At 50.0% G+C, this 25,745-nt stretch overlaps 1 protein-coding gene across 2 annotated transcripts in view; it reads right to left on the bottom strand.

Annotated features, from left to right (window-relative positions):
* The window catches only part of Grik3 (glutamate ionotropic receptor kainate type subunit 3), a 210,904-nt gene that overhangs the window by 14,989 nt on the left and 170,170 nt on the right, over positions 1 to 25,745 (bottom strand). For both annotated transcript variants that reach the window (XM_087215258.1, XM_004850974.4), the window contains exons 10-13: positions 25,080 to 25,283; positions 12,531 to 12,754; positions 7,213 to 7,331; positions 4,572 to 4,789 (exon numbers count right to left, since the gene is read on the bottom strand). In XM_087215258.1, the coding sequence (XP_087071384.1) occupies positions 4,572 to 4,789; positions 7,213 to 7,331; positions 12,531 to 12,754; positions 25,080 to 25,283 (765 nt within the window). The remainder of the gene's footprint in view (positions 1 to 4,571; positions 4,790 to 7,212; positions 7,332 to 12,530; positions 12,755 to 25,079; positions 25,284 to 25,745) is intronic.

Raw genomic sequence — 25,745 nt, 5'->3', positions numbered from 1 at the left:
CCAGTAAGTCCAGTGCAGCGGGATCTGGAGGAGCCTCCAGGCACCTACTGGCTGGTCCCTCTCCAATGTGTGTGAAGTCATCTGGCTGAGGAGGGGACTTCAGGGCAAAAGCATCCTTGGCCCTGGGATGATCACTGTAAGATAGTAGCACAGGGAATCCTCCTGCAAATTGCTGCAGGGTGGGAGCTGCAACCATGATGTACAAGTGAGCACGCCGAGGCCAGGAGCAGTGAGTTGTCTAAGTTAACTCAGCAAAGACATCACTCAAGGCTCACATCCTGGTCTCCTTTTTAGATTTATGCTATCTGTACCAGGCTGCATGCAGTGAACGCTGCCTGGTCACTACACATCCATTCCCTTACCCTACCAGTGCTGAAAGGCAGGGATAAGGCTACAGAGAGATTGGCAAACGGATCTGGAGAAACTGGAGCTGAGATTGGAGCACATCCTCCTGGACCCTCCAGGTCAGGGAAGAGTCTTCTATGCAGCTTCAGGGCAAGCCATGGATGGGGTAGCCCCTCCAAGTGCCTTCCAGGTCAGATGCTATGACCGAGGCTGTGCAAGGTAGAGGATGCCCAGGGTCTGGGAGCCTGGGATTCAGGGCTCCCAGCTCCCACTCCTTTCCCCAGCTGCCCTCTCCCACCCAGGATATGCTCCCCAGCCCTTCCAGCTGAAGAGGGCTAAGTCTTTGCAGAAGCTGTCTTCTCACATCCTCTCCCTTCAAAGCTGCTCAGCCCTCCCTGCAAAGAGCACGCTTCCCCCCGCATTCTTCTTTACATTTTGCCTACATATTTTTACAGCCGCACAGTGCTTCCAAGGCCTCCTTTTTCTCCTAATTAAATTTTATCTTCTAAGATGGAGGGAGGACAACACAGGAGATGCTGTTTGTGATGTCTGTTGCTCCCCAACAACTTTGAGTGGAACCTCCCCTGGAGTGATGTGGCTGCCTCCAGCCATGCATCTTGCAGGCTGTGGGCTGAGGCCAAGAGGCACAGAGGTCCCAGGAGTCTGATACTCTGCTTCCTTGGCTTTTCATCTTTGGGCAGTGGTGGGTGCCTCTCCCCACTTTGTGTACTACTGTCAGCCAAAAGGGATTATAATACTGTTCACAGCCTCCCTGAGACCATGCAAACGAAGTTCTCCAGTCCTGCACTTTGAGATATTCATGGGATGCCACCTGCTTGGTTCTGATTGTCAACACTACCTCTTGTATTTGCTTCTCTTGGGTCCTGCCACCTTTTAATTCCATCCTTTAATTTTACAGCAGCATCAACTCAGCATGTATTAATTCTCAGTAACTACGGTGTGCCAGGACTGTGCTGGGCTATGGGTATGGCTCAACTGACTGGCTTCACTCTTCCCCGAGTGACTCCTGAGGACTTTGGCAGGGTTCTTACAGAGAGCATAGGCACTAGAGTCAGACTGCTTGGGTTCAAATCCCAGCTCTATATTTCACTAGCTGTGTGTCTTTGGGTAAGTCAGTTAGCCTCTCTGAGCCTTACTTTCATTTTGTGTAAAATGGAGATGATAATAATCTTCTAGGGTTGTTATGAGTGAATATGAAGGTCTCCTAGACCTCTGGGCTACCCTTGGAGCTGGTGTCTGTCCAATCCTAGTATCAGACTTGCCATATATACTTCTGGGAAGGGCAGAGGACCAACCTCCAGGAGAAGACCCCAGAGTGGATAAAGAAGAGAGCACTGTGTGTGCAGATAGTGCATCCAACCTTGAACCTGGCTCCACCATTAATCTGCTAGGTCATCATGAGCAAAACACCCGATCCCTCTGCATCTCCACTTCTCTAAGTCAAACTCAGGACTCCTTCCAGCTCTAACTTGCAAATAGTCTGTGATAATGAGCAGGCTACAGCTTGGCTCTGAGGGAAGGCATGCCTAGGAGGTCCAGCTCCAGTGGGCAGGGGAGTGGGAGGAAATGGGTTTGTCCAGACACCTTGTGGGTGGGTGCTATGCTTCTAATTCACCCTCGGATCCAAGGTTAATGTGCCCACATCCACACTCCTTCCCGCCCACGTCACGGGCCCACTGCTGTTGCTGCCATGAGAGGATGTCTGCATGAGAGGAGCTTCACATGAATGGAGGTGGGAGACAATGTGGCCAGACACAGAGAGGGATTAATTGACCCTGGGAGAGGATGAAAGCGGAGCTGGTTCTGCAGGGCAATGTGCAGTTGCTGCTTCTGGCCAGAGGGCCCTTGTGAGCATAGGCCCTTGAGCCCCAGAAACCCAGCTGGGTGGCAGCATCTGTCTCCCTTCCCTTGTCTCCTTGCTGTGCCATTTGCAGGGAAGGTGGGTGGGGGCAGAGAAGGCTGCGGAAGGTGCTGCTTGATGCTGAGGACAGAGGCTCAGTGGGGAGCAGGGACCAGGCTCTGGGAAGCCAATCTGAGCATCTTAGCATGGAGGGAGGCGAGGGCATCCAATCAGCAGCAATGAGCCTGTGTTGGGCTTATTTATGCTGCTTCCCTTTGATCGGGAGCCCTGCTTAGAGACAGGCTCATGCGTAATGCATGAGAGAGGCTTTGGCTTAGTCAAAGGGCTGGGCCACAGCCTGGGGACAGGCAACGAGCAGGTACACACACATGTGCATGCACACACACTCACGGAGACACACATGCAGGCATGGGCCATCTCACTCACACACACACACACACACATGTCATTAAATGGTTCCCCTTCCCCCACTTCTCTAGGCACAGCCATGGGAACATTGAGCACACACAGTCTCTGTGCACAGGTACATACATACAGACGTTCTGCCACACACTTGCAAACACTCATGTATCCAGATCACAAAGATGCATTACACAGAAGCTCATTAACACACACACATATACAAGCACACATACATATGAAGCGAATATTCACGTCCAAGCACAGACACGTGTGTACCCACACAGGCAGGTTCTCAGGCATGGGCACACGTGTACCCCTGCATACACAAATGTACCTTTATGAGCATTATCTATTGCTACCTGCACCTATCCAATCATACTTGTTCACACTCACACACACTGACAGAGTCCCACAGAGTGCATAATGTGTCTTTGATGATGCTTTTATCTCCCTCTGGCCCTAAATACACCCTGTGACTCCTTAGGCAGGTGGTGCTTGCAGCTCCCTGGTGGGAATAGCAACATCTAGAGGGGCCCCTGTCCCCTCCCTTCTCTTCACCAAGCCACTTCCAACCTCAAGGAGGGTGGGTAGGGAGAGCACTAGGGGATCCTGTGGCCAAGTGTGGAAGGCTTTCTCACTCCACTCTTCCTCTCTTTACTCTGGCCCCCCTGGAGGCTCAATCCATTGGTTTAGCCTAGGAGGCAGGGGGTGAGAGATGAAGAATTGGGACCCAGATAAAGGGAATACCTGGCACCCAGACTGACGAAGACAGGTGATTAATGAAAGAATGGATCTGCAGCTGCGGAGTTCCCAAGTCCTGATCATTTCTGAGAGGTTGTGAGAGTAGTGGTTCGCAAAGTGTGGAGCCTGGACTGGCTGTGCCAACAGTACTCAGTAACTTGTTAGAAATGCTTATTCTTGGCCACCACCCAGACCTCTTGGGTCAGACATTCTGAGGGTGGAACCAATGCTCCATGTGGTACCAAGTCCTTCAGGGCACACTCAAGTCGCAGCACCACTGGCTTACTTCTCAGGCTTTGATGGAAGGCAGACTTAGGGCAGCATTCGGCTTTGCCAGCTGTGAGTCTTTGGATGAGAAACTGCTCTGAGCCTCAGTTTCCACATGTGTAAAATAGAAGTAATTACAGCACTAATCTCACAGGACTTGTGAAGGTGACATGAACCCAAGCACTGGCTGTAGCTCCAGTCCCACTGCGAGCCTCAGTGCTGGCAGCTACTGTTATTACTTCCGGATGCACATTGACACCTACTGGCTCTCAGAGGACAGGTCTGTCTATGCTGGCAGAAGGTGAAAAAACATTGGCGAACTGAGCCAACACTTTCAAAGCAGAAGCGACAAAGTCATGGCTGGACACTCACTGGAACAGTCACTTGGGCAGGTGACAGGGACTTTATCTGAAGATGCCAGCATTCTGAGGGCGTAACATGCTAAGTGAGCAGTGTTTATAACAAGTCCTTTGCATTCTGGGCCTCCTCCCTTCCTTCAGGCATGTGCCCCACTGCCCTCTCAGGTGGACAGCTTCCCTCAACCCCAGGCCAGCTGGTGGATGGCACTGAGATCCCCAAACAAGGTCCAGTCCACGGTTCCAGGACCTGCCTGTGTGTCTGGGCCCCTCCTCCTTCCCCTTCACCTGCTTCCTTTTTCTATCTGTCTTCCCTTGATAATTCATTTATACAGCTTGTCCCAGGAATAGAAACTTCTAGAATTTGTGCTGAGACCTACTTGTACAGCTCATATCACCACAGCTCCCCTAAGTCAACTGGTTGAAACTGTGAGGGGCTGAGCCTCAGGGGTTTCTGGCTCATTGGCTCTGACCTACGGGGAAGGACAGAGATTCCACCACTCCTTTCCTCTTCTGCTCAGCGAAGGGTCAGTGGTGGGTCAGCTTGTGGTGCTGCAATGGAAAAGAGAGTGTCTCACCTTGAAGAAGGTCATGGTGGCCCCATCCTTGACAGCCCCATACTCGATTTTGGTCTGCTTGGCCAGGTCATCAGCAGAGTCGATGGGTGATTCCATGCGCTCCACTGTGAGAAAGGCAGCCAAGTTGGCTGTGTAGGAGGAGATGATGATGAGTGTGAAGAACCACCAGATGCCACCGATGATGCGTGTGGACAGTGCTTTGGGCATCAGTTCAGACCCTGGGAGAAAGGAGACAGCGGTGTCTTACAATGTGCAGATGAGGGCTGCTCATGGCATTTGGGTTGGGGACTCCACCGACACTTCCGTAAAAATGGCTCTCAGAAGGGTGGTCCACCCACTGGCACCACCTCCACCTGGGAATTTGTTAGGAATGCTAATTCTCAGGTCTCACCCCAGGGCCTACTGCATCAGTAACTGCAGGTGGGGGCAGGATCGCCAATCTGTGAGTTTGATCAGCCCTCCAGGTGGCTCTGATCTGAAATTTAAGAGCCACTGCTCTGAAACAACACACACACGCACAACAGTTCACAGGGCGTGTCAGCCCTCACTGCCTATTCATGGGCCACTCCTGTGGTCCAGGTTAAAAGCACATTGGGGATGGAACCCCTGGATCTTAAGCAGATCCTGTCCCCCACATTCCTTGTGAGTGTTTGCCAGACACTTCCCCTCTCTGGGACTCTGCAGAGCATGGAGAAATGTTCTTCTTCTGTCTCAGCCTCACAGAAATACCGCGATGCTGCAGTGATAAAATTTCAGAAGAAATTGCGTTGGAAATACAAGTGGTATACAAATATAAGATTGCTATGTGGCTCTTGGCAGCAGGAGAAAAATCAACATTTTTGGAAGCTCTTTGCTGAAATATATCACTCTTCTTCCTCGACCTTGGGTGTGGAGGATAATTCAGTTGAAACCTTCTAACCGAAGTAATTAACTAGGTGACTTTCAAGAGATTTAAATAGCTAGTGACTTCTGAACTATCCAGAATATTTGGACCTGCAATTGGAAAAGCGTCTGCTTTGATATGGATGATTTTTTTTTCTCAAAGAAATCACTCAAGGGAGAATTTTCAAATACATCACTATTTTCTCCCTCCTAATCAAAACCATGTGGGGGACACACAGGGGGCCAGGGCTTTGAATAGCAGCAGGCAGCAAAAGAGGGGAAGTTACTACTGCAATACAGGGTTTCTAGGTCCTTCTCGACTGTCACTGAACAAAGATAATGGGCTAAGAAGGAGGTGAGGCTTCAGGACACTCACTGACAGTGGGGACAAGTGGAGGAGTTTCCCTGGAAAGCTGCCTGGTACTTCCCAGCTGCTGGAACCCAGGATGCTGCCCAGCTCCTCTTGCCAGCCAGCCACTCTCAGCCTCCCCAAGTTGCTCCAGCCAGGGCTCCAGCTGTCCCCCAAAGGAGGGGAGCTTCTTATAGTTGTTTTCTTGGGAAGCTCTGCTAGGCACCTGCCCCCCCCGCCCCGCCTGGGTTCTGAGTGGCTGAAAGGTCTCTGGGGTGTAGGAGAAAGCTACTCTTTCCCCTTCTCCATTCAAGTACTCAGCACAGAGCATGGAGTGTAGTGGACATTCAGGATAATATTGTTAATTAATTAGGCATTTGCTGATGGATGTCTCTGGAGGACCAGGACATTGCTCTGGGGCTTGGAGTTATACACAGAAGAGTGAAGGACAGAAAGTTTTCTTTGTCCCTTGAAACTCCTTATTCCTGGCCCTAGTGAGTGGGACTCTTAACACAAGCAGAGACTTGGTTGCCCTCCAGCCCCAGATAAGAGGCTCTGGATATGGAACTTCACAGGCAAAAGCAGTGGGCACATGGCCCTTGGCCAGTGGGCTGGGGTGAGTGGTTCTCCCTGGGAGTCTTTCCTAGCTGAGCCGCCCCGTGCCTGCTCTCCAACCCCTCCATGTCTCTGTATTTTACACCTGCAGTTAGAGCAGATGCTCTGCTTCCTGGGCATATTAGTAGCTGTGGATACTCCCCAAAAGGCTGGTTGCCTGCACAGGGTGAGCAGCAGCACACAGTCCTTCCGAGGATGCAAGAGAATCACGACCTTCTGTGGGTCTCCTCTCTGATGCACTCAGGTGGAAGTCTCCTTCTCAACTGACCCCTCAGACTTCCAGGTCCCAATACCCAGGTGATTACCAACTTTTGACTATCCTACTCCCTAAATTTTTAGTTACCTCTGCCCTTCCCAGTCATGGCCACTACCCTCCCTGAGTTCTCATCATCTCATTCCTTCAATGACCTCCCACCCAGCTTCCCTGCCTCCAGTATTCCTCGTCCACAGCCCTGATTCTGTGGCAGAGGCCATAGGAGTTTGGCCCAGCAAGCAGGGTGCTCTGCATCCACTTCAGCTGCAGTAGGAGGTGCTGGGGTTGCATCCTACATGCCACAGCTCAGTGGCTGACAAGCTTTGTCCTTAGATCCTGAGCTGGTTCCCGCCAGAGCAGTAGCGGGGTGGGGCTCAGGGTCCAGGCACCTATCAGGGTGTCTTCGACCTTCTGGCAGCTCAGCAGGGTCGGAGGCTGCCCCTGGAGGATGGGCTGGCTCTGCCGAAGGGCACACAGGCTGCTGGACTTGCTGGGGAGGGAAGACACCCTTCCTGGGAGAGGAGACAGGAGAGTGGACTTACCTTGCTGCATCAGGGAGCCCATTCCAAACCAGAAGCTGTTGAGCAGAGTGAAGTTGTTTTCTACCACCTCGGAGCCGGGATTGCAGGGATGAGCGTCATACCACTCATAGGGGCTGAACCTGCCAAGGGAAGAGAAAGAGGCAGTGAGGCCGAGCACAGGGATATGGAAAGAAGGTCGCTGCACCAACAGAGACCAAGCACAGGTGTGGGGTACAGGCCACTCCAGCATCCGAGGCAGGCAAGCCATTCTCCTTGTTTTTAGGGTTAGTGCCCTTTTCTGATTGTAAAAGTAACTCAGCAATACCTCTTAAAATTAAAAGTGCATGTGGCCTTCCACCTACCAGTTCTGGAACTCACTATCCATCTGAGAAAAAGCACCTGTACAGGAGAACACAGGAAGCAGACTGAGGGTGTGTATCAAAGCATTGTTTGTGATGGCAAAAAACTGGAAACAACCTAAATGTCTTTCAATAGAGGGACGATTAAATAAACCATGCTGCAACTGTCCTTTGAAATATCACGTCGCTGTTAAAGAGAGCAGGCAACTTCTAGATGTGTAGATGGGGAAAGATCTTCAGCACATAATGTTTGCACAAAAGACAGTGATACAAATCAGAACAATACGATCACATTTATATAAATAGACTCCTGAAGACATATAGAGCTCTTTGTGTATTTAGATGTGAATGCATCCTAAAGGGTCTGGAAGGTTCCATATATAAAGAATATCAATGTTTTCTCTGGAGAGGAAAGTCAGAAAGGCAGAAGGACCTTCAGGGAGGGATGTTGCTTTATATGGATTATATGAAATTTTAAAAATGAGAAAATGCTTTCGAACGTTTTGTATAATTTTTAAAAATGTAAAAAATGTAAAAGCCATTCCATGAAATATTCAAACAGTATAGAACACAGTGAGAGAATAAAAGTACACCAGCATCCTACCCACTGGGAGAGAACAATATGGTATACAACTTTTTCAGATTTTTCTCTTTGAATATACAAATACATACATGACAGAAGAAAAATGTTATTTAAAGCCCTCCACTGCCTCTAAAGAAGATGACTCCTGATTACTGGAGGGAACTTTGGTTGACTGTCTGAGTTCCAGTTGGCAATATGTGGGTTTAAAGATGCCGGAGAGATGGAGACGCTGGAGAAATTCCTGGCTGGGGGCAGAGAGGGGAGAGAGTGGGAGGATGCTGGGCTGAGAGACAAGTGTAGCGAATTCTGTTTTGGTTTCTGTGTGATGCCCTTAAATGTGATCCCCCTTTCTATCTCCCCTCTAAAGAGTTAGTACATTATAGATTGATCGCCAGTGCTCATGTGAGAAGAATTTTGTTCTTATGAAATAGAAAGACCTCTCAGACAGGAAATTCCCAAGGAATTTCTAACCAGGTTAAGGATTTTCAAAGGAACTGACCATGGTGAGAGGCTCTAAAATCCACAAGGAAGAGATGGAGGATCAGCAGAGCTGAGATGAGAGGCTGTTGTGAGAAGGGATTTTGGAGAAAGCCGGTGGAGAGCTGGGCATCCAGAGCAGAGGGAGGGAGGCTTCTCAGGACACTGGTATTGGGCAGATGCACTGGGGGAGTCTGAAGGGCAGGTACCAGGCGATGCATGCTTTTCAGGTGGAAGCAGGATAGCCACTTCCACAGTCCAGGGTCACCAAAGTCTGAGGACATTGCGTGCACAGGGTTTCACCACTGGACCCATGCAGAAAAGATATCCAGCCCAGGTCCACCTTGAGTTCACCCTAGAAAGGCAGTAAACTCCAACAGGCAGAGGCTGTAGGGATAGGCTGCTGGAGGAACAGGGGCTGAGTGGGGAGTGGGCTGCTGGAGAAGGCACTGCCGAAGGGCGCCCACAGGCAGGAAGGGGGGAATGCTGACTCGTGAATGAAGACAAATCTTGGGAAATATACTGGATCAAAATTCTAATTTCTGGACGGAAACAGTGATTGTGACTAAGAGAGATACTTAGAACTTTCTGTGATCTGGCAGTGAGCTTAAAAGTCACAGCCATGACAGTTTTCACTGGGGACAAAACATCTCTGAGCACTGGAAGGAGGCCTGGGAGACAGGTGGAAGGTGACTTCTGAGCAGAGCTCAAGGATTCTGCTTGCTTACTGTACTAGATACACTCACACCATGTCATTTTTAACAGAAAAACACATCATATCACTGTACTGCCAGAAAACTTGGTCTTTCATTTGAGAAGTCACCAACCCTTTTCCAGATCAGTTCTTCTGGATATACCCTGTGCTCTGTAACCACTTCATAGGCGACGTTAACCATTCCTCTGTCGGTGGGCACTAGCGCTGTCCCTGCTTCCCACCATTGGACACTCAGCGAAAGGCAACTTCCTTGGATAAATTCTAGGGACACCAATGGCAACAGGTGGCCTTGTCCTCTAGGGCTTTGCTATAAAGGCTTTTTAGATTCCAGAGTGTGGCTCAATGGTGACACTTCAACAGGACAAATTTTCTGAAATGGAATAAAAATATCTGACTCTGGAAGGGGTCCCTTGGGTGTCCAGTGCTGTCATTGGGGTCTTCAGCATCCCCTACAGGTTGACAGCAACAGGTGTCTATTTTACAGAGAGAGAGAGAGAGAGAGAGAGAGAGAGAGAGAGAGAGAGAGAGAGAGATTGTGATGTTGTAGGCAGAGGACAGAGGGTCCAGACTCCACAGGGTTGAGGAGGAGGGAATGGATGGCTGCTGGACAAGGGTGGCAGGTGCCATGTGCAGTTAATGGTAGATCTTAGACTTATGGCTGTGGTTGTATTAGGGTGCTCCACTCATAAGCAAATGGGAGCTAGAAACTGTTAACCTGAGATACCCTGGCTCCATTCAGGGGAGAAAGCTACACTCCAGTCCTAACTATGGAGGTACAGACAGGATATTGGTTGTGGCCTTCTCTTCCCTGGGTTACTCATTTCTGCAGGATTTTCCCAGAAAGTGGCTCCCAGGGGGTGGATGGGCAGCTCACTCTCAGTATTACCTCCAGTGTTAGACACTTAGGACTACATCCCTGCCACAAGCACCCACTGTCATCTCAGTAGTGAGAAAGCATCCTCCACTCCCTTCCTGTGTCCTTCTACCTTACCAAGCATGAAGAGAACATCCAATGCCTAGATCCTAGACTGGGTTGGTTTGCAATATGAATGGCCTTGTGCCATGCTGGAGCTGCCTGGGTATAGGCCTGGGGGCCTGCCCACACTTGCAGATCCCATCTTTTGGGGGTGTGGGCAGCTGTGTCCAGATCTCTAGCAGCAGCATGTAGTGCTCCAAAGGGCACAGGTCATGGGATGGGGGTGGGGGCTGTGTCCACACTGCAGATGTCTTGTGCTTGACCCTGACAATATTGTAAAATTTTTGGCTACACAGAAAAACAATGAGATGCCACATCAAAATCTGAGTCTTGCTCTAGAAATGAGCACAGTGATACAGGCTCTGCGTCTCTGTCCGACATAGCCAGTCTATTGGTGCTGAGCAGTAGATGCTCAGCTGGCTGTGTGCTCTCCAGTTTGCTTCAGTCCTCACCACTCTTGCTGCCATTACCTGAACTGCTTCTCTCCCTTGGGCCACCTGTCTGCACTGGCATCACCTGTGTTTGATTTAAAGCTGGACAGTTCTGGCCAAATCGTGGCAAGGAAAAGCTTTCTGATTCTGGGCAATGGCTTAAGCTCTCTGAGCCTTGTTTTCTGCTTCTGTAAAGTGGGGATAATTATACCCATCTCACAAGGCTGTAGAAAGGGTTAGAGTTGTGTGGTGTGGATGCTCCACAAAGTGACAACTATACTATGATGCCCTTAGCTCCATGGATAAGTCCTTCACCATCCTCCTTTCTTGGAGGGTATCCTGAATCATTTCCCTCTAGAAATCTTCTCTCTTCCCAGAAGTCGGGCTCCTACCTTCCTAGCCAGGAAGGAAAGGCCGGAGAGCAGGCTGGGCTCCCCACAACTGATGATGGCAGGCTGGGAATCTGAGGGGGAAGGGACGCACATCAAATAGGCTCAAGTGAAGCTGGGAAAGCTGTGTCTCACAGGGAGCGGCTGCTGAGAGGCTGCTGGAGCCGCTGGCATTATGGAGAGAACACCAGAGAGTGGCTCGTGGCTTTCAAAGGCTTGTTAGACCATTAGAGACCAGAGGTGCAATGAAGGCCTCTCTGCGGTGGCTCAGCTGCTGACTGGACTGACCAGTGGGGCGGGTCCTGCAGCACTGGGCCAGAGGGCCAGGCAATTTCATCCCTCATATCCTTCCCTTTGGTCTTTCCCTGTGGAGAGAGAGTGAATGGAGCAGAGTAGGGGGAAGGCTTTCAAAGAAGAATCAGGAGGAAAAAAGGCTGAACACCAAGTCCTTGGATCTCAGACTGCCTCTGTGGAGAAGTCTTTCTTCATGACTTGTCATGACTTCTTCATGCCTTGCTAGATTTAGAGAAAAAAAGGAAGCAGGGTGGGGGCCTGAGCTGGAGCTGGGAGGAAGGGGATACACTGCCCAGTGGGGTGGGGTGGGAGGCAGTGGGCCACACCACCACATAGGGCAGGGTTGCAACAAAGGCCACAGGGTAGCAGACAAAACACTTGGTGACCCAAGTTCAAGTGCCAGATGCCTCACTTACTGCTTGCATGACTTTTCTGGGCCTCAGGTGTCTCCTCTTCAAGGGGAGAATTAAGGTAACAGGTGTAGAGTTCAGACTATGGTGTTTGCTCACTAAACATTGGGCTCAATCTGTCCATTAGTGATCATCTGCTGATTATCAGCAAGGGCGCACTGCATCTATTTCATGTAAATGACCCAATATACAAGCACGTTGTGGAACTGTATCTATTCCAAACATAGTGTGTGTGTGTGTGTGTGTGTGTGTGTGTGTGTGTGTGTGTGTGTGTGTGTACTGTGTTTCTGCATGTGGGCACACATGTGCCTTTATGGTATATGATTCTTCTGCAGTTGTGGACTGTACATAAACAGCCTGTTTTCCAAGTTTTCAGCTACCTCTGGGCCATGTAATACATCTGGGTCTGCTGCACCAGGTACCTGGTCCAGGTAGTGCAGCTCCAAGCAATGAGGTAACTTCTCTGAGGCTGTTCCCAGAGCCTGAGCAGCAAATGTTGCATGTCAGAGTCATGAACACAGACTGGGGCAGGGCCAGGCCATGGAATGTTCCCTGAGGGATACAGAGGAATCTGAGCCACAGGGAGGGAGCAGTAGGCACGGTAGTGGCCTGAGCTTTAAGCCTCTAGTGCCAAGGGCTGAGGATGTGGGAACTTTCCTAAACCTTCAATCTGGGGCTGGGGCTCTGGCCAAGGCACTGCCTTACCTGGCAATGACAAAGAGGACACAGCTGACACCCAGGTAGGCAAGGAGCACATACATCCAGATGTCCGGGGACAGCGGGTTGAGGAAGGAGAAGACACTGGGGTTGGTGCCATTGGACTTGCGATACAGGATGCTCACACCGAGTGTCATGAAGGGCTTGGAGAAGTCGATGGCCTTCTCTCGGACATGGGTGATGGTTAGTGGAGCCACAGCCAGATCTGCCTTCTGCAATGAGAGAGAGAGGGAGAGAGAGGGAGAGAAAGAGAGAGAGAGAAATGAGCACACCCTTAGATGAGCAAGTGACAGATCTTCATGGAGAAGGGCAGATGAGGGAGTGTGGTGGCGTTAGTGTCCTGAACCTAAAGTCACTTAACCACTATTTAGTTCCAACATTTACTAACTCTCCTTCTGGGCTGGGTTATGCCCAGGGTGCAGGAAAGACAAAGGTGAATTTGACTCAATCTTTGTTCTTCAAGAGCTTCTGACCTTGAGGAGGAGGACAGTGATGCAAACTCGCAGAGAGTGGAACTCTATTATAGCCCATGTGATCCCTTCTCAAGACAGTGCTTTGTCAAATGAATACAGTTCAGGAAGAATCATTTAAAAATCGCTCATATTCTTTACCTGTGTCTTTCAAACACCATGAAGAAGACACAGTATCCACAACTCTTACTGAAATCTACTTTCCTCTCCCATCCACCTCTCAACTGCTTTTCCCCATTCTGAATGATTGATACATCCTAAAACCCATCCAAAAGCTAGCTGGATAAAGATAATACCTTCCTTGGAGAGTGAGGGTGGGCAAAGAAGCAAACAAGCAAGTTCAGGGCCTTGTTAGCAGGGGGTAGCATGGAGGGGGAAGGCAAGGGTGGACTGTGCCAGGAAACCTCATATGTTAATACATTTTACTCCACCACAATTTTAATGAGGGAGTCAATTAAAGTTCAATTTCTTTGTTCTGAACTTCCCCGATTAAAAATCTAAACTCTCTCACCCTATCCCATCTTTCCAGCCTCATCCAGTACTGTCCTCTCATGAGGCCCCATTAAACTGGCTCTCGTTTCCCATAGTCTTCTCCTTACCTACAAGCTGGGCCCTCCCTATGTCTTGCTTAGGGTGCTGCCCTTTTCCTGTTGTCTAATTCTTGCCACCTTCTCTGTATCTTTTTTTTTTTTTTTGGTACTGGGGATCGAATTCAGGTCCTTGCACTTGCTATGCAGGCAGCGGAACCACTGAGCTAACCCCCTGGCCCCTCTCTGTATCTTTGTACCTGCTGTATCCTCTAGGATACTTCCCACTCTGAGAGCCTCCAATTCTAAGCTCCCACGAGGCTCACCCTGACTCAGAGGAAGGGGAGAGTGTGTGCCGCACCTGCCCTAGGTCTCATCTGCTTATTTGCCTGTGAGTTCTTGTGTGCAATTAAGGCTATTGCTAATCCACTGTTTCTTTTGTTCATTCACAAACCCATCTCAGCCTCTAATAGCGGTCACCTAGGAAAGGCTCCTCCTTGGGCTCTTGTGGCTCTTCATACCTCAAAGTATAAACCAGTTATATTCCTTTCCTCAGATGGGGCAAGGCAGAAGAGAGAAGAAGCCCAAAAGGCCAGCATTAAAGACCCTTTACTAAGGTGGCTTTGTCTCTGAAACTCCTCCACAAGGCATGCCTCTAGGCAGCCACCTGCTAGCTTGGCCTGGCCCTATCATTCTACCCACCCACACATCCACCCGTCTATTGTTTTATGAGATCTACCAGGCACTAACGATATAAAGTTGATCCAAACAAACATGTAATCCCTCATGAAGTTTATAGTCTGGTAGGGAGATTGACATTAATCAAATTTTTTAGTGAATCATAGCTATTAATAACATCTCTGACTCCACTTACCTTAGACTAGGAATTAGAAGTCCAATAGAAATCAGACTTCAAGGAGGAAAGTGTCAGCCTCAGTTTCTAGACAGCTCTCTGGGTGCCCCAAAATGGGAGAAGCTGGGAAATGCATGATTCTGATGTTGCTCACCCCAGTGTTTCTCCTTCTAATGGCATCCCCCACACCCCATCATGGACACTTGGAGTCCAAGAATTTAGTAAACTTCAGAACCGAGAGAAGGTATGGAGGAGGAGCATATGACAAAAGATCATTATACTGAGACCTTCTTTTTGTAAATGTCTGAATGTGGGTTGGAACTTGCTTGGATTTGAAGGCAGAGGAAGGGCAGCTTCTACCACCCCCAGTTCGCAATGTCCTCCCAGTTCATGGCATGGACAAAGGAAGGGAATGGAGGGGAGAGAACTCTCCGGGACAGTGCAGAAAGACTAATATGCACGTGCTCACGACCTGCTGTGCTTAGGCCTTGGCCCAAGCAGTGAGTAAGAAACCTAGGCCCTGTTCTCATGGAGCTTCTGGTTGACTGAGACATTGTTGGGAGTACAGACAGGATTCCTGGGTAGTGAAGGAGCCAACATGAGACACCCTGAAAGGTCTCTTTCAGTCTTGAAGTCCCAGCATCTTCAATAAGGTTGACATGATAATGTTTGTTTCTAGAACCTGGCTTTCCCTAGCTCTGTACCTTCAAAATATATTGTGTTGGGAAGTTCTATTCTGGCTCCAAAGTCATTATTATTCCTCAAAATACACTTGGAATGGGTTTCTAGGGATGGCCTCTGAGGCTTGAAGTGGATTCTTGGGAAGAATCTCAAAGTCAGTGGTGGAGACTCTTCCTTGAGCTTTTGATAGCAAGTCAGATGAAATGAAGGTTTTTGTAGGCAACCAAAATGTTAGAGCAGCTGGTGAGGAGCCCAATCACAGGCCACAGGGTCCCTTTCTTTCCCCAGATCCTCTAAGGGTCTTTGGAATCCCCTTGTCAATCTTCATGGTCCTGGGCTCTCACGGTGTTAGAGATAGCAGTATCCCTGGTGTTTGTGCCTACAGCAGTGAGATTAAGTGGCCCACATGAACTTCACCTGGAATTCTGGTGTGTGTCCTCCCCAGGGCTTCAGGAAGGCTGGCATTCTTGATTTCATTTTGGGTGTAGGCAGGAAATACTATATTTCACTGTTGGTAACGATTTCCCAGAAAAAGGTATTATTTTGTCCAACTTCCCCTGAAAGATTGGAACAGATGTCAGGCCTTTGCTGTTTCAGTTCATTACTCAGAATGAAAGGCCCAGTCTTGGCAGGCTCTTCCCCCTCATACAGGTTTTCTTCCAGGATGATTCATAAAATCATAGTCTGTCAGAGCTGTACGAGAGACCTTTGAGAACATCTATTCCAACCTCACATTTTTTATAGAAGGAAACTGAGACTTGGAGAAGCTCCTTGGTCTTCACTCTGATATTTACAGAAATCATGTCCTTGAACAAAACCAAACCTCTGACCTGTCTAACTCCTTCACTGGCCTTTAAGAGGATCGATTGGATTTTCCTGCCTTGAAGAAGACCTTTCTGTACATTTCTAAACCTCTGGACCAGCAAGGATGTCCTCCTAGGACATCATTTCACCCCTATAAGCAGCTTCCCATTTACCAAGGACCTGCTGGACCTGGCTCCAGGCCCTCTTGCTCTCCTCAACCCTTGGATGAAGAAATTTGGCCTCATCTGTTCTGCAACAGATCCAGCTCCCAGGACTGAAGGCAAGAATGACTTCTCCAGCTCCATGTTTCAGCCCTTAGGATCCAACCATTTGGGCTGCTAGCTGGACCCTAGTCTTATATCCCTGGTACTTGGGCCACATCCTACAAGGTCCTAAGAATGGAGTTGGAACAGTGGTCTCAGTTTGGCAACTTGTCACTAATCTGCCTTCTCTTAGGACAATGGTCCTCCCCAGGGTCTAAAACCTGCTCCCTGAACCCCAGCTTGTTCCCTGTGTGTCCTGTTGGCAGCTGCTTATTTGGAGTCCCAAGAATGGCTTCTACCAGATTACTTATCCCTATTCTCTGCTTCTTGCTTGGGATCCCCTAGGGCATCTGACTCTCAGACTGTGATGTTATAGTTAAAATAGTAAGTACTGCTATCCTTAATGGGTACTTCTTACACACCAAGAATCACTAAATGTGCTACGTGTATTGCCTCATACAGTCTCCCAGTAGCCTCATGAGGCAGTAAGTGTTATGACTATACTCCAGATGAGGATACGGTGGTTCAATCAGGCTAGGGGATTTGTTCAAGCTGCCAAGCAGCTAAGACAGTATGTGGACTCAATTCATTGTGACTGCAATGCCTAACATTTTACCACTCTATCATACAAGCCATATATAGTGGATTGACTTGTGCACAATGCCCCAAATTAGGTTCAGATCCTAACTACTGGAGCCTATGGGTATGATCATATTTGGAATAAGGCCTTTGTAGATATAATTAAGGTAAAATGAAGTCATTAATTGGGGGACCCCCAGTCCAAGGACGTTAGTCCAATCCTAGTGTCCTTATAAGAAGAGAGGACACACAGACATATAGATACAGAGAAGTCCCTGTGTTGATGGAGGCAGAGATTGGAATAATGCAGCTATAAGCCACAGAACACTAAGGATCTCAGGCAACACCAGAATTGGGGAGAGAGGCCAGGAACAGACTCTCCTTTGGAGCCTCCAAAAGGAACCAACCCTGACAATACCTTGTTTCTGCTTTCTGGACTTCAGGACAAAAATAAATTCCTGTTGTTTTAATTCATTAGGTTTGCTGTCATTTGTTACGGCAGCTCTAGGAAACTAATAACCTGCCAATTATACCCTGCGTGGGGTGCATGGAGGTCCTTCTGACTCCTACAATTGGTCTCACCCTGGCACGTGTGCTATTCTGCTGGCAGGACTTACAGCCGAGCCCACTCAGTCCTGTCCTATGCCTAGTATTACATCTCCGAGCGTTGAACTTGACTCCGTACCTTCACGAGGCACACCGCTGAGGCTTGCATGGCTTAGTGAAGCTTGGGAGCCCTGTTGGTGTGTTCACCTCCTTCCAGACCCCTCTGCTGCCTTCCCAGTGCCCACAAAAACAAGCCCTATTTCTGTCACCCATGCAAGACTCGGCCCCAAGGCTCTGCCTGCTGGCTCCCTGCTCAGATCTCAGGTACAGGGCATCCATAGAATCCATCTTCTGCTCTTTTCCCCAAATGGTATTTCTCCAGCCCAACTCTTCTCTCCAAGGGTAGGGAAACATCCTGCTCCTTGAAGGGTCCTGGATAGTAAGCCAACAAACCATCATCCCGAACCACCCACACATCCAAATGGACAGAAAACAGGTGTGAGGAAATTTGTAAGTGTCAGCTGACAGGCCAACTTCTAACACCTGGGATTCACTTGCCATCTTTTTGGGCTGACAGCAGCTTCTCCAGCTGACAGTGAGCAATGATGTGTGTGGCGTTCCCAGGTCCTATTCCCAAGTCCCAGCAGGCTCCATCCTGTGCCTAGGTCTTTGCAGAAGCATAGGCAGGTCTTCCCTGCCTCACAGCTACTGAGGCCCTGGGATGGTGCACCGCAGCCTCCATCTCCCATCACTTCCAGTCCTTTTCTCCAGTCCCTCAGGTCTTTGGTCGTGGTATCAGCCCAGGACAGGGTCTGTCCTAGCAGAATCCAAGAGGGCTAGGGATGGTGAGTCCCCTCAACCATAGACCAGGTGAGGTCCCAGTTATTTGTTCTCACAGCTCTCTGCACTGCTCCTTGGTGGACTGATCACAACTGAATTTTTATCTGCAAGTTATTGTTTAGCATTAGCTCCTCTGGTAGTATTCACATACCAGGAGGGCAGAGAATCAGTTTCCCTCACTCACATACCTCCTGGGGTTAGTTTGAGATAAAGGGGATTCTCCATAAGATTTTGTTAAAAAAATGACCATCTGAATTTCCCCAAAGGTCCTGTTCTTCCTTTACTTTAGCCTAATGGATGGAGCTCTGGCCTCAGTTTCCCTGCTTAGCACACCTCCATTCTCTGAAGCCACACTGCCCCTGCCAGGTGACCTGACTGTCTCTCTCTAGCCACGCTCCAGGGTTTTGACACTGGTGTCAGTGTCTTGATCTCTGATCGGCCAACCTGGACTTTTCTACCCTCTTTTTTTTCTGGCCTGTGAGTGGATCCCCAGGATGATGGACAGCCCTCACTGCCTCATGGCTCACCTCAGGGTGTCCTGGTGACATCCTCAGTTCCACAGGCTCCCTAGTCATGGCCCTGGGCAAACCTGGCTGTCTACTTTGGTAGTCTGTTTTCTCCAGGCCCAGCTTGCCCTGCTGGTGCAGGGCTGGTGCAGCAGTCATGGGTAGAATTGTCTGTGGCCTTGCCAACAGGGCCAGGGACCAAAGCATGAGGCCAAACCAAGGTCTAGCTCCTGGTCAGAAGGAAGACGAGATGGAGTGGGGCAATGGTGATTGTGTCTTCAGCACCAGCTCTTCTTGTCAAGCCTGCTTCCTCCACTACAGTGCAAGATCCTGAAGCTTAGGGAAGGGATCCTGCTCACTTTGTTCACTGCTGTATCCACAGTACCTGGCATGGGGCCTGGTTTAATAGATTTATTGAATAAACTGATCAGTATAAATATTGGGGGTTTTAGAGAGGTGGCCCAGCAAGCCTTCCCTCAGGAGTGACACATTGCAGGTCTCAGGAGTACACTGAGTCACAGATAGTATCTTGACAGTGACCCACTGGCCATTGATAACCTCAGAACACAGCACCCTGAACAGTCTGCATCATCTGAATAGATGTGGAATAGGTGCTAAAATATTCCCAAGTTTCAACCAGTGGCTCCTATATCTGTGATGCATGCACAGGGATCCTGACTCCACAGACACCAGACAGTGAGAAAGCACAGGTGTGCCTGTCCCAAGCCTGAGTCCCTACAGGGACAGAGCTGCCCTTGTCCTTAGGAAGGCTCTGCAGTAGTCTCTGCTTCACGGTGCACTATGACGATGTGCCACACCCCCTCTGCCATTCCTAGAGGAATTCCCTACTCCACTTCCTGTGTGTCCACAGGATGGCGACTGCCTGAGTATGGTACTGCCAACACTGCAAGCCTCCATGCACCAAGCCTCAGCCAGGCCCAGATTGGGGCAGAGGGAGACTTCAACAACTTCAGCATCCACCCAGGGAGGCACCCTACACATACCCTGGGTAGTTTTGCCTCATTCTTCAACTCACCACTTATGAGTCACTTCCTCAGGGAGCCTGAGTCATTGCCCCTCTGTTTTACTCTCTAAAAGCTTCTATCCTCCCCTTTGTGGCACTGACCAAGTTCTCATGAAACTTTCTTGTTTGTTCCTGAAGGGAAAAGGCCATGTCTGCCTTAGTCACCCCCATATCGTTATCATGATTCCGGGTCCAGCACGCTGACAGTTGGTGCTGGGGTCAGGCCCCTCTCATACACAAGTTCACCGACCCTCTGGCTCTTGCCAACCTTGTGCCGGTATGATCTGATAACACCTCACCTCCTGGCCAACTGGGACACTGCTGCACAGTTCTGATTGTCTCCCACATCCACCAAATCCAGGCCAGGATATGTGGAAGTCAACAGTGGTTAAATCTGTCCTCAGGCCTTCACTTACTCCGGAGATGATCCCGGGGCATACCTCATGAGGCCCTTCCTGGGTGCAGAGTCATGATTTGCAGCATTAGTTATGACCCTCAAATTGGCTTCACTCCTTCCCTCTCCTCTTTCCTTGTTCCTCACTTCCCTGGCATTATGCTGTCTGACTAATGGCCCAGGCCTCTGCTCTCCCGGGGCCCAGGCAGAGATGGCACTCAACAGTTTTGCTGAATGAATGAGACAAAAGATGGTCCTTAGCCAGGGAGCCTGCCTATTCCAGCTGCTCCCTCTGACCTTGGTTTCCTACCTGATCCCGAGTCTTGGCCCATCAGGCACTTGTTTGTCCAGATCCTGGCTCCTGACAGGCACTTTCCTGGCCTTTCCCCTTGCTGGTCTCTGCTGGCTGAGGTCTGGAGCATCCCTCACCTGCTTACCAAGTCTTCTGCAGACACTTCCTGGTAGCATCTCGAGCTTTCCCAAAACTCCTCAGTCCTTGCTCTGGGCAACTTGTGGCCCTGACAAGAGCCCACCTTTGTAGCCCATCAGTATCCCCAGAATTAGGAATTGGTTCTTTGTTGAAAGACAGCGGGTGATGAGCTCATGGCCTTGACATCAGACCTTCCCCTCACACACTTTGGAGGTGAAGCCAGCTAGTTATGATCCTACAGTCAAGGCAAGGTGAGCATATCTGTGCTCACTCAAGTGCCCGTTATTCACCAATGCCTGCTCTGTGTGTGGTCAGGCCCATGCCAGGTGCCAAGTTCAGTCTGTCAGGTACTCACTGTCTGGAAGAAGACTCAGGTGGAGGAAGGAAGTAGACACTTTGGGTTTGTGTCACCCTACCCTCCAGGCCACAGCAAACTACCAGTTCTTGGATCTTCTGGGGAAGCAGAGGGGATACTTGGGGAGTGAGGCTTCATCACAGGGGAAGGAATGATTAGGCCAAGGCTACCCACAGCCATTCCTCATCCCCATTGTGGTCCAGGCCCATCTATGAACTAGGGAAAAGTTTTTACCAGGCCATACAAAGTACAGTGAGATTTAATAACTGAGAGATCAAAGAACTGATGTCTTGCTGTGGCCTGGAGAGTATTATGCATCACTTCAGGCGTCTCCTGCTTCTTCTTTCTTCCCTGACTCCTCAGATACAAGGGCTGAGGGTAGCAGCCAGGATAGTTCCCCTGGGTCTCTGAAAACAGGTCTGCAGAGAGCCAGGTCAGGGCACTCAGGTGCCCATGCTAGGCCTGACTCTCCACCCTTGAGGAATTTGTGGGTGTTGCTCATCCTTCATTTCTCTCTGTTTCCCTGCACTCATTACCTCGAGTTCTCCCCACTGTCCCATCTGTCTCTGACCTCTGTCACCCCTGCTCTCCTGATTCTCCTTCTCCTCCCTCTCCAGCCTTGCCAGGCCAAGTGTCTTACAGATTCTTCTTCTTCGTGCTGTCCCCAACCTATCCTGCGTCTTCATCTCCTCTCTCCCTGGGCAGAGTCCCTGTCCCCATCTCCTAGACTCCCTGTAGGCTGGGCTGATGATTTCCATGTCTCAGCCACCACCCTACTGTCTCCTCTGAGAGACCAGCACTTGGCTAGCACCTAGCGGGACCTGGATCCCAATATTCCCCAAGCTGATCTTATTACCTTGCCCAAATCCCTGGCTTCTTTTACAGGGCTCCTAATCTGGGGGTGGTACTCTTACCTCTCCAGCCATCTAGGCTGGAATTTCATGCCTTGTCCTGACTACACCTTTCCTCTACCTCTCCCATCCACCAATCACCAGCCCTGTCAGTGTCAGCCTTGCCTTCGTGTCCCTTTGCTGTGTCTTCACTTCTTTCTCCTTTCCACCATGATGCTCTGAGCCGGCCTCCTATCCCCGTCCCAGGTCCCAGCCAAGCCTCCAATCTCCTGACCACTCCTGTTTGGCCTAGCAGCAGAGGGGTTTTCCTCCACGGCCAAGCTGATGTCTTTGCTTGGCTCCACTCTTCCAGTTGTGCCCTGTATCTCTCAGGATTAAAATCAAACAATTCAATTTGGCACCCAAGACTTCAAGGATCATCTCTTGCCTCTTTCTCTAGCACAGCCTACCTTTTGGCTTTGGGCTGTACACCTGGGGCTCTGTCTCCATATTCCCCAAGGAGGCTCTCGGATATCCAGGGCCAGGACACAGAAGTTCTGGATGCAGGAGGGGGATTCCAGTGTCCAAAAAAAAAGCCAGTACCCCAAGTAAAGTATGGGATGGTACTTTGGTGTGAGCCACAATTTCCTGCAAATTTGATCAATATGAGTCAATTCTCCAAGACTGCCTGTTTGGATTTAGCAAGATAAAATCTAGATTTGGACCTCTAGGTCCTAGATCAGTGATGGTGAATGTTTTGGAGACTGAATGCCCAAATTGCAACCCCAAACCCACTTATTTATCACAAAGTGCCAACACTGCAATTAAACCTGAATATCCGATGCTCAGCTGCTGGGGCAACTTGGCTTACCTTCTGACAGACAGGGCTTGGTGTGCCTGCTGTGGCACACATGCCATAGGTTTGCTACAACTGTCCTAGACCACATCTGGTCTAGCAGGATGTCTATCCCCAATGGGCCATCCCTCTCACAGCCAGGAGAAACACAGGCACACTTTAGACTGGGGACTGCCCCTAGGGAACAGTACTGAGCAGGACAGCTCCTGTGTATGAGTACTTATTGAGTACCGGGTGCTCTGATACACATTTGAGGCTTTATCTCATTAAATCTTCCCATGAACTTTGGGCAGAACATGCCTCTATTATCCCCATTTTGTAGATGTGGAAATAGAGGCCAGAGAGTCTAGAAAGCTTTCTTACTGTCAGCTGTGTGCCAGGCCTGGGCTTTGAACCCATTTCTGTCAGATGCCACAAGGGAAAGACTTAAGGCACGGAAGTGAGTAGAAGGTGTCTGAGGGAGGGGACTGGAGATCCAGCAAGAGGAGGGGATGGAGAGCACTGATGTGGAAGCGAGGAGGGAAGATGGATACAGCATTGCTGCTCTGTCTGATCATGTCTGTTGGCCCCATAGTTCAAGGTCACTCGGAAAGGAGAGTGTGCCAGCAGGAAGGAGATGCCTTTCCAGGTGCTCTATCTTCTTCCACAACCTGGCTCTGTGGGAGGCCATGTGGCATAGGACAGAGGCCAGCAAGGTGTCAAGGAAGGACATTTTAAGTCCTACTCATCGGAGACTCCACCCAGGGCCTCTAAATGGGCCTCAGGGGTCAGACATTTACAAAGGTGGGTATTCATCATTTTTACGCCTATGTTCAGACCCCTAATAAGAAAGTAATAATATTGCCAAGTCTTTACCACGCTTTCTACGAGCTAGTGAGAAGACTAATTATCTGATGATACTAATAAATGGTTATGATGTTATTAAAAATGGCACCAAGCTAGGATTAATAGGCTCATCAATTGTAGGGAATTGGGTTTAACAAGGTCCCCTGCATGTCCCATCAGGGCTCATGGCCTTGATGGATACTGGGCCTCCCCAAACACTGCCCTGCTACACAGAGGCCATGTCTAAGGCTCCCTCCTCTCCCCAGCTGAGGGTCAGCTCGGGAAGCTCTGGCTCCTGCTGGAGTTTTCTCATCACATTTCTTTAAAAAAAAATGGCTCTTCAATGTTTGAAGGCCACTGGAGATGGGGTGGGGCACAATGACCTCTGACGTCCACAAGACCCCTCCTCCCCAGCCCTGCTGTCCTCTGCAAATGCCAGGCTCAGAGCCCACCCAGGGCTCAGTCTCCAGGCCCCCACTCCTAAGACGCAGGGGAGCGGGTAAGACGGCTAAGACGGAGGTGCTGCTGGAGCCTACTGACTAATTTCCATAATAATTACAGTTATTACTAATAGTGGTGACAACACCACTCCCTTCCATTTATACTGGATTCCAAGCCTGGGAGCTGCTTTCCCACCAGTTGTCTCCTCTGAGCCTCACAACAGGCTGGGAAGAGCAAGGTGCAGGTATCATTATTCTCACTCTCAGGAAACTGGAGCTTGGGAGACAAAGGGACTTCCTGAAACCCCCACCCGCCTCTGAGAAATAACTGGGAGGGTAAAAATGTAAACAGTAATAGCACATCCTGAGCCTGTGTTTACTGCCTAGTACACGTACACTCATTTAGCCTGGATAACGATCTTGGGAGGTAAGTCCTAGTCGTATCATTCCCCTTTTACAGATGAGGAAACTGAGGCACGGGGAGGGGAAGAAGCTGTCCAGGAGCACACAGTAATGAAACGGCAGAGTGGGAACTAACCCTAGCCCAAGCCTATGCTCTTTATCACTAGCCTGTCTCCTAACAGTCTCCCTAGAGCTCTATTGCCAGCAGCCTGGGATGCGGCCACTGAGACAGGCTGTGGCTGGGCTTCCACGCACCGAGCTCTGGCCTCCAAGGTGTCCATAAGGCAGCTACCCCAGACAGGGGAGGCGCCTCACAGAAGGCCTGGTGTGCCTGGCTAGCCCAGGGAGTCCAGCAGTAATAACAAGTCCTAACTACTGTTGGGATTCTGGGGCTACAAAGACGGACTGCAGGAAGCCACCTCTGCCCCAGCTCCTGGGTCAGGACAAGCCCTCTGGAGAGGTGACTGCCTGGGGCCACCTAGACAGAGGCTCCAAAGGCTACTACTTTGAATCCAGCTCCATCGCTTACTGGCTGGGGCCCTTCACCTCTGTCTGCTTTTGCCTCTGCATCTGTGAAATGGGTGTCACTGACGGCCCCTCCTTCAGTGGGCTGTTCTAAGAAGTGAGAGGTGGAATTGAAGGGGTCTGGAACAGATCAGCTCCTTGCCTCCATGAGCTTCAGGATGATTAACATACCCATTTCACAGAACAGGCCGCTGATCACAGAGGTCAGATGAGTTGGCTGTCACCGCAGCTGATAAGGGAAGAATTGGGACTTGAACCCAGGGCAGCTTCTCTCTATCTTCCTCCCAGGGCCCTGCCTTCTGGGATCCCTGCCCTGATGTGCAAACAGCCCCTTACCAAGCCCTGGGGCCCTTGTCCTCCTCCCCTGCTGCTCCCCTCCCTGCTTACGTGATCAATGAGCTCCTTGACCATGCCGTTCCACTGGCCCTTGTCGTCCTGCGCCCCATATTTGCCATCCTCCACCAGGCGGATCTCGTACGAGAAGCCCAGGATGTGTGCCAGCTCCTTGAGCAGGTCGATGCAGTAGCCCTCGAATCGGTCATTCCCGTATAAGGTCCGGTCAGACTTCCGGAACATGACAAAGGGCTCCTCCTGTGGGGACCGATGGAAGAGCAGAAGACAAAGGCTGAGTGAGTGGTGGGAGCAGGTGTGGGCTGGAGAATTGGGGCTGGATCCTCCACTCTTCTTTTTTTAAAAAAAAATATTTGGAGGGGCCGGGGATTTAGCTCAGTGGTTTCGCCACCTGCTACGCAAGCACAAGGACCTGAGTTCGATCCCCGGCACCAAAAAAAAAAAAATATTTGGAGTGACTTAGATGAAAGGTCTAAGGGAACTGGGGTGAGGGAACTCACACTTTTTGAGAGCCAATTTGGGGCCCTGCAATTGCAACCTACTGGCAGCCCCTGGTTCAAGGTGGGGGTTCAGTTGGTTTAGTTGTCCAGTGGTCACAGAGCTGGTAAGTGGTGGAACAGGGATTTGAACTTGAGATTGTGGATTCTAAAGCCCAGCTTCTCTCTGCTGCACCAGTAACCAGACCAGGGTTCTCAGAGTATG

Source organism: Heterocephalus glaber, unplaced genomic scaffold, assembly GCF_053883595.1.
Source record: "Heterocephalus glaber isolate CG9 unplaced genomic scaffold, H.glaber_assembly_v1.0 deba00001452, whole genome shotgun sequence".
In the NCBI taxonomy this organism is placed as follows: domain Eukaryota; kingdom Metazoa; phylum Chordata; class Mammalia; order Rodentia; family Bathyergidae; genus Heterocephalus; species Heterocephalus glaber.
The sequence above is the reverse complement of the archived record's forward strand: the minus strand, read 5'-3'. Positions and strand labels throughout refer to the sequence as shown.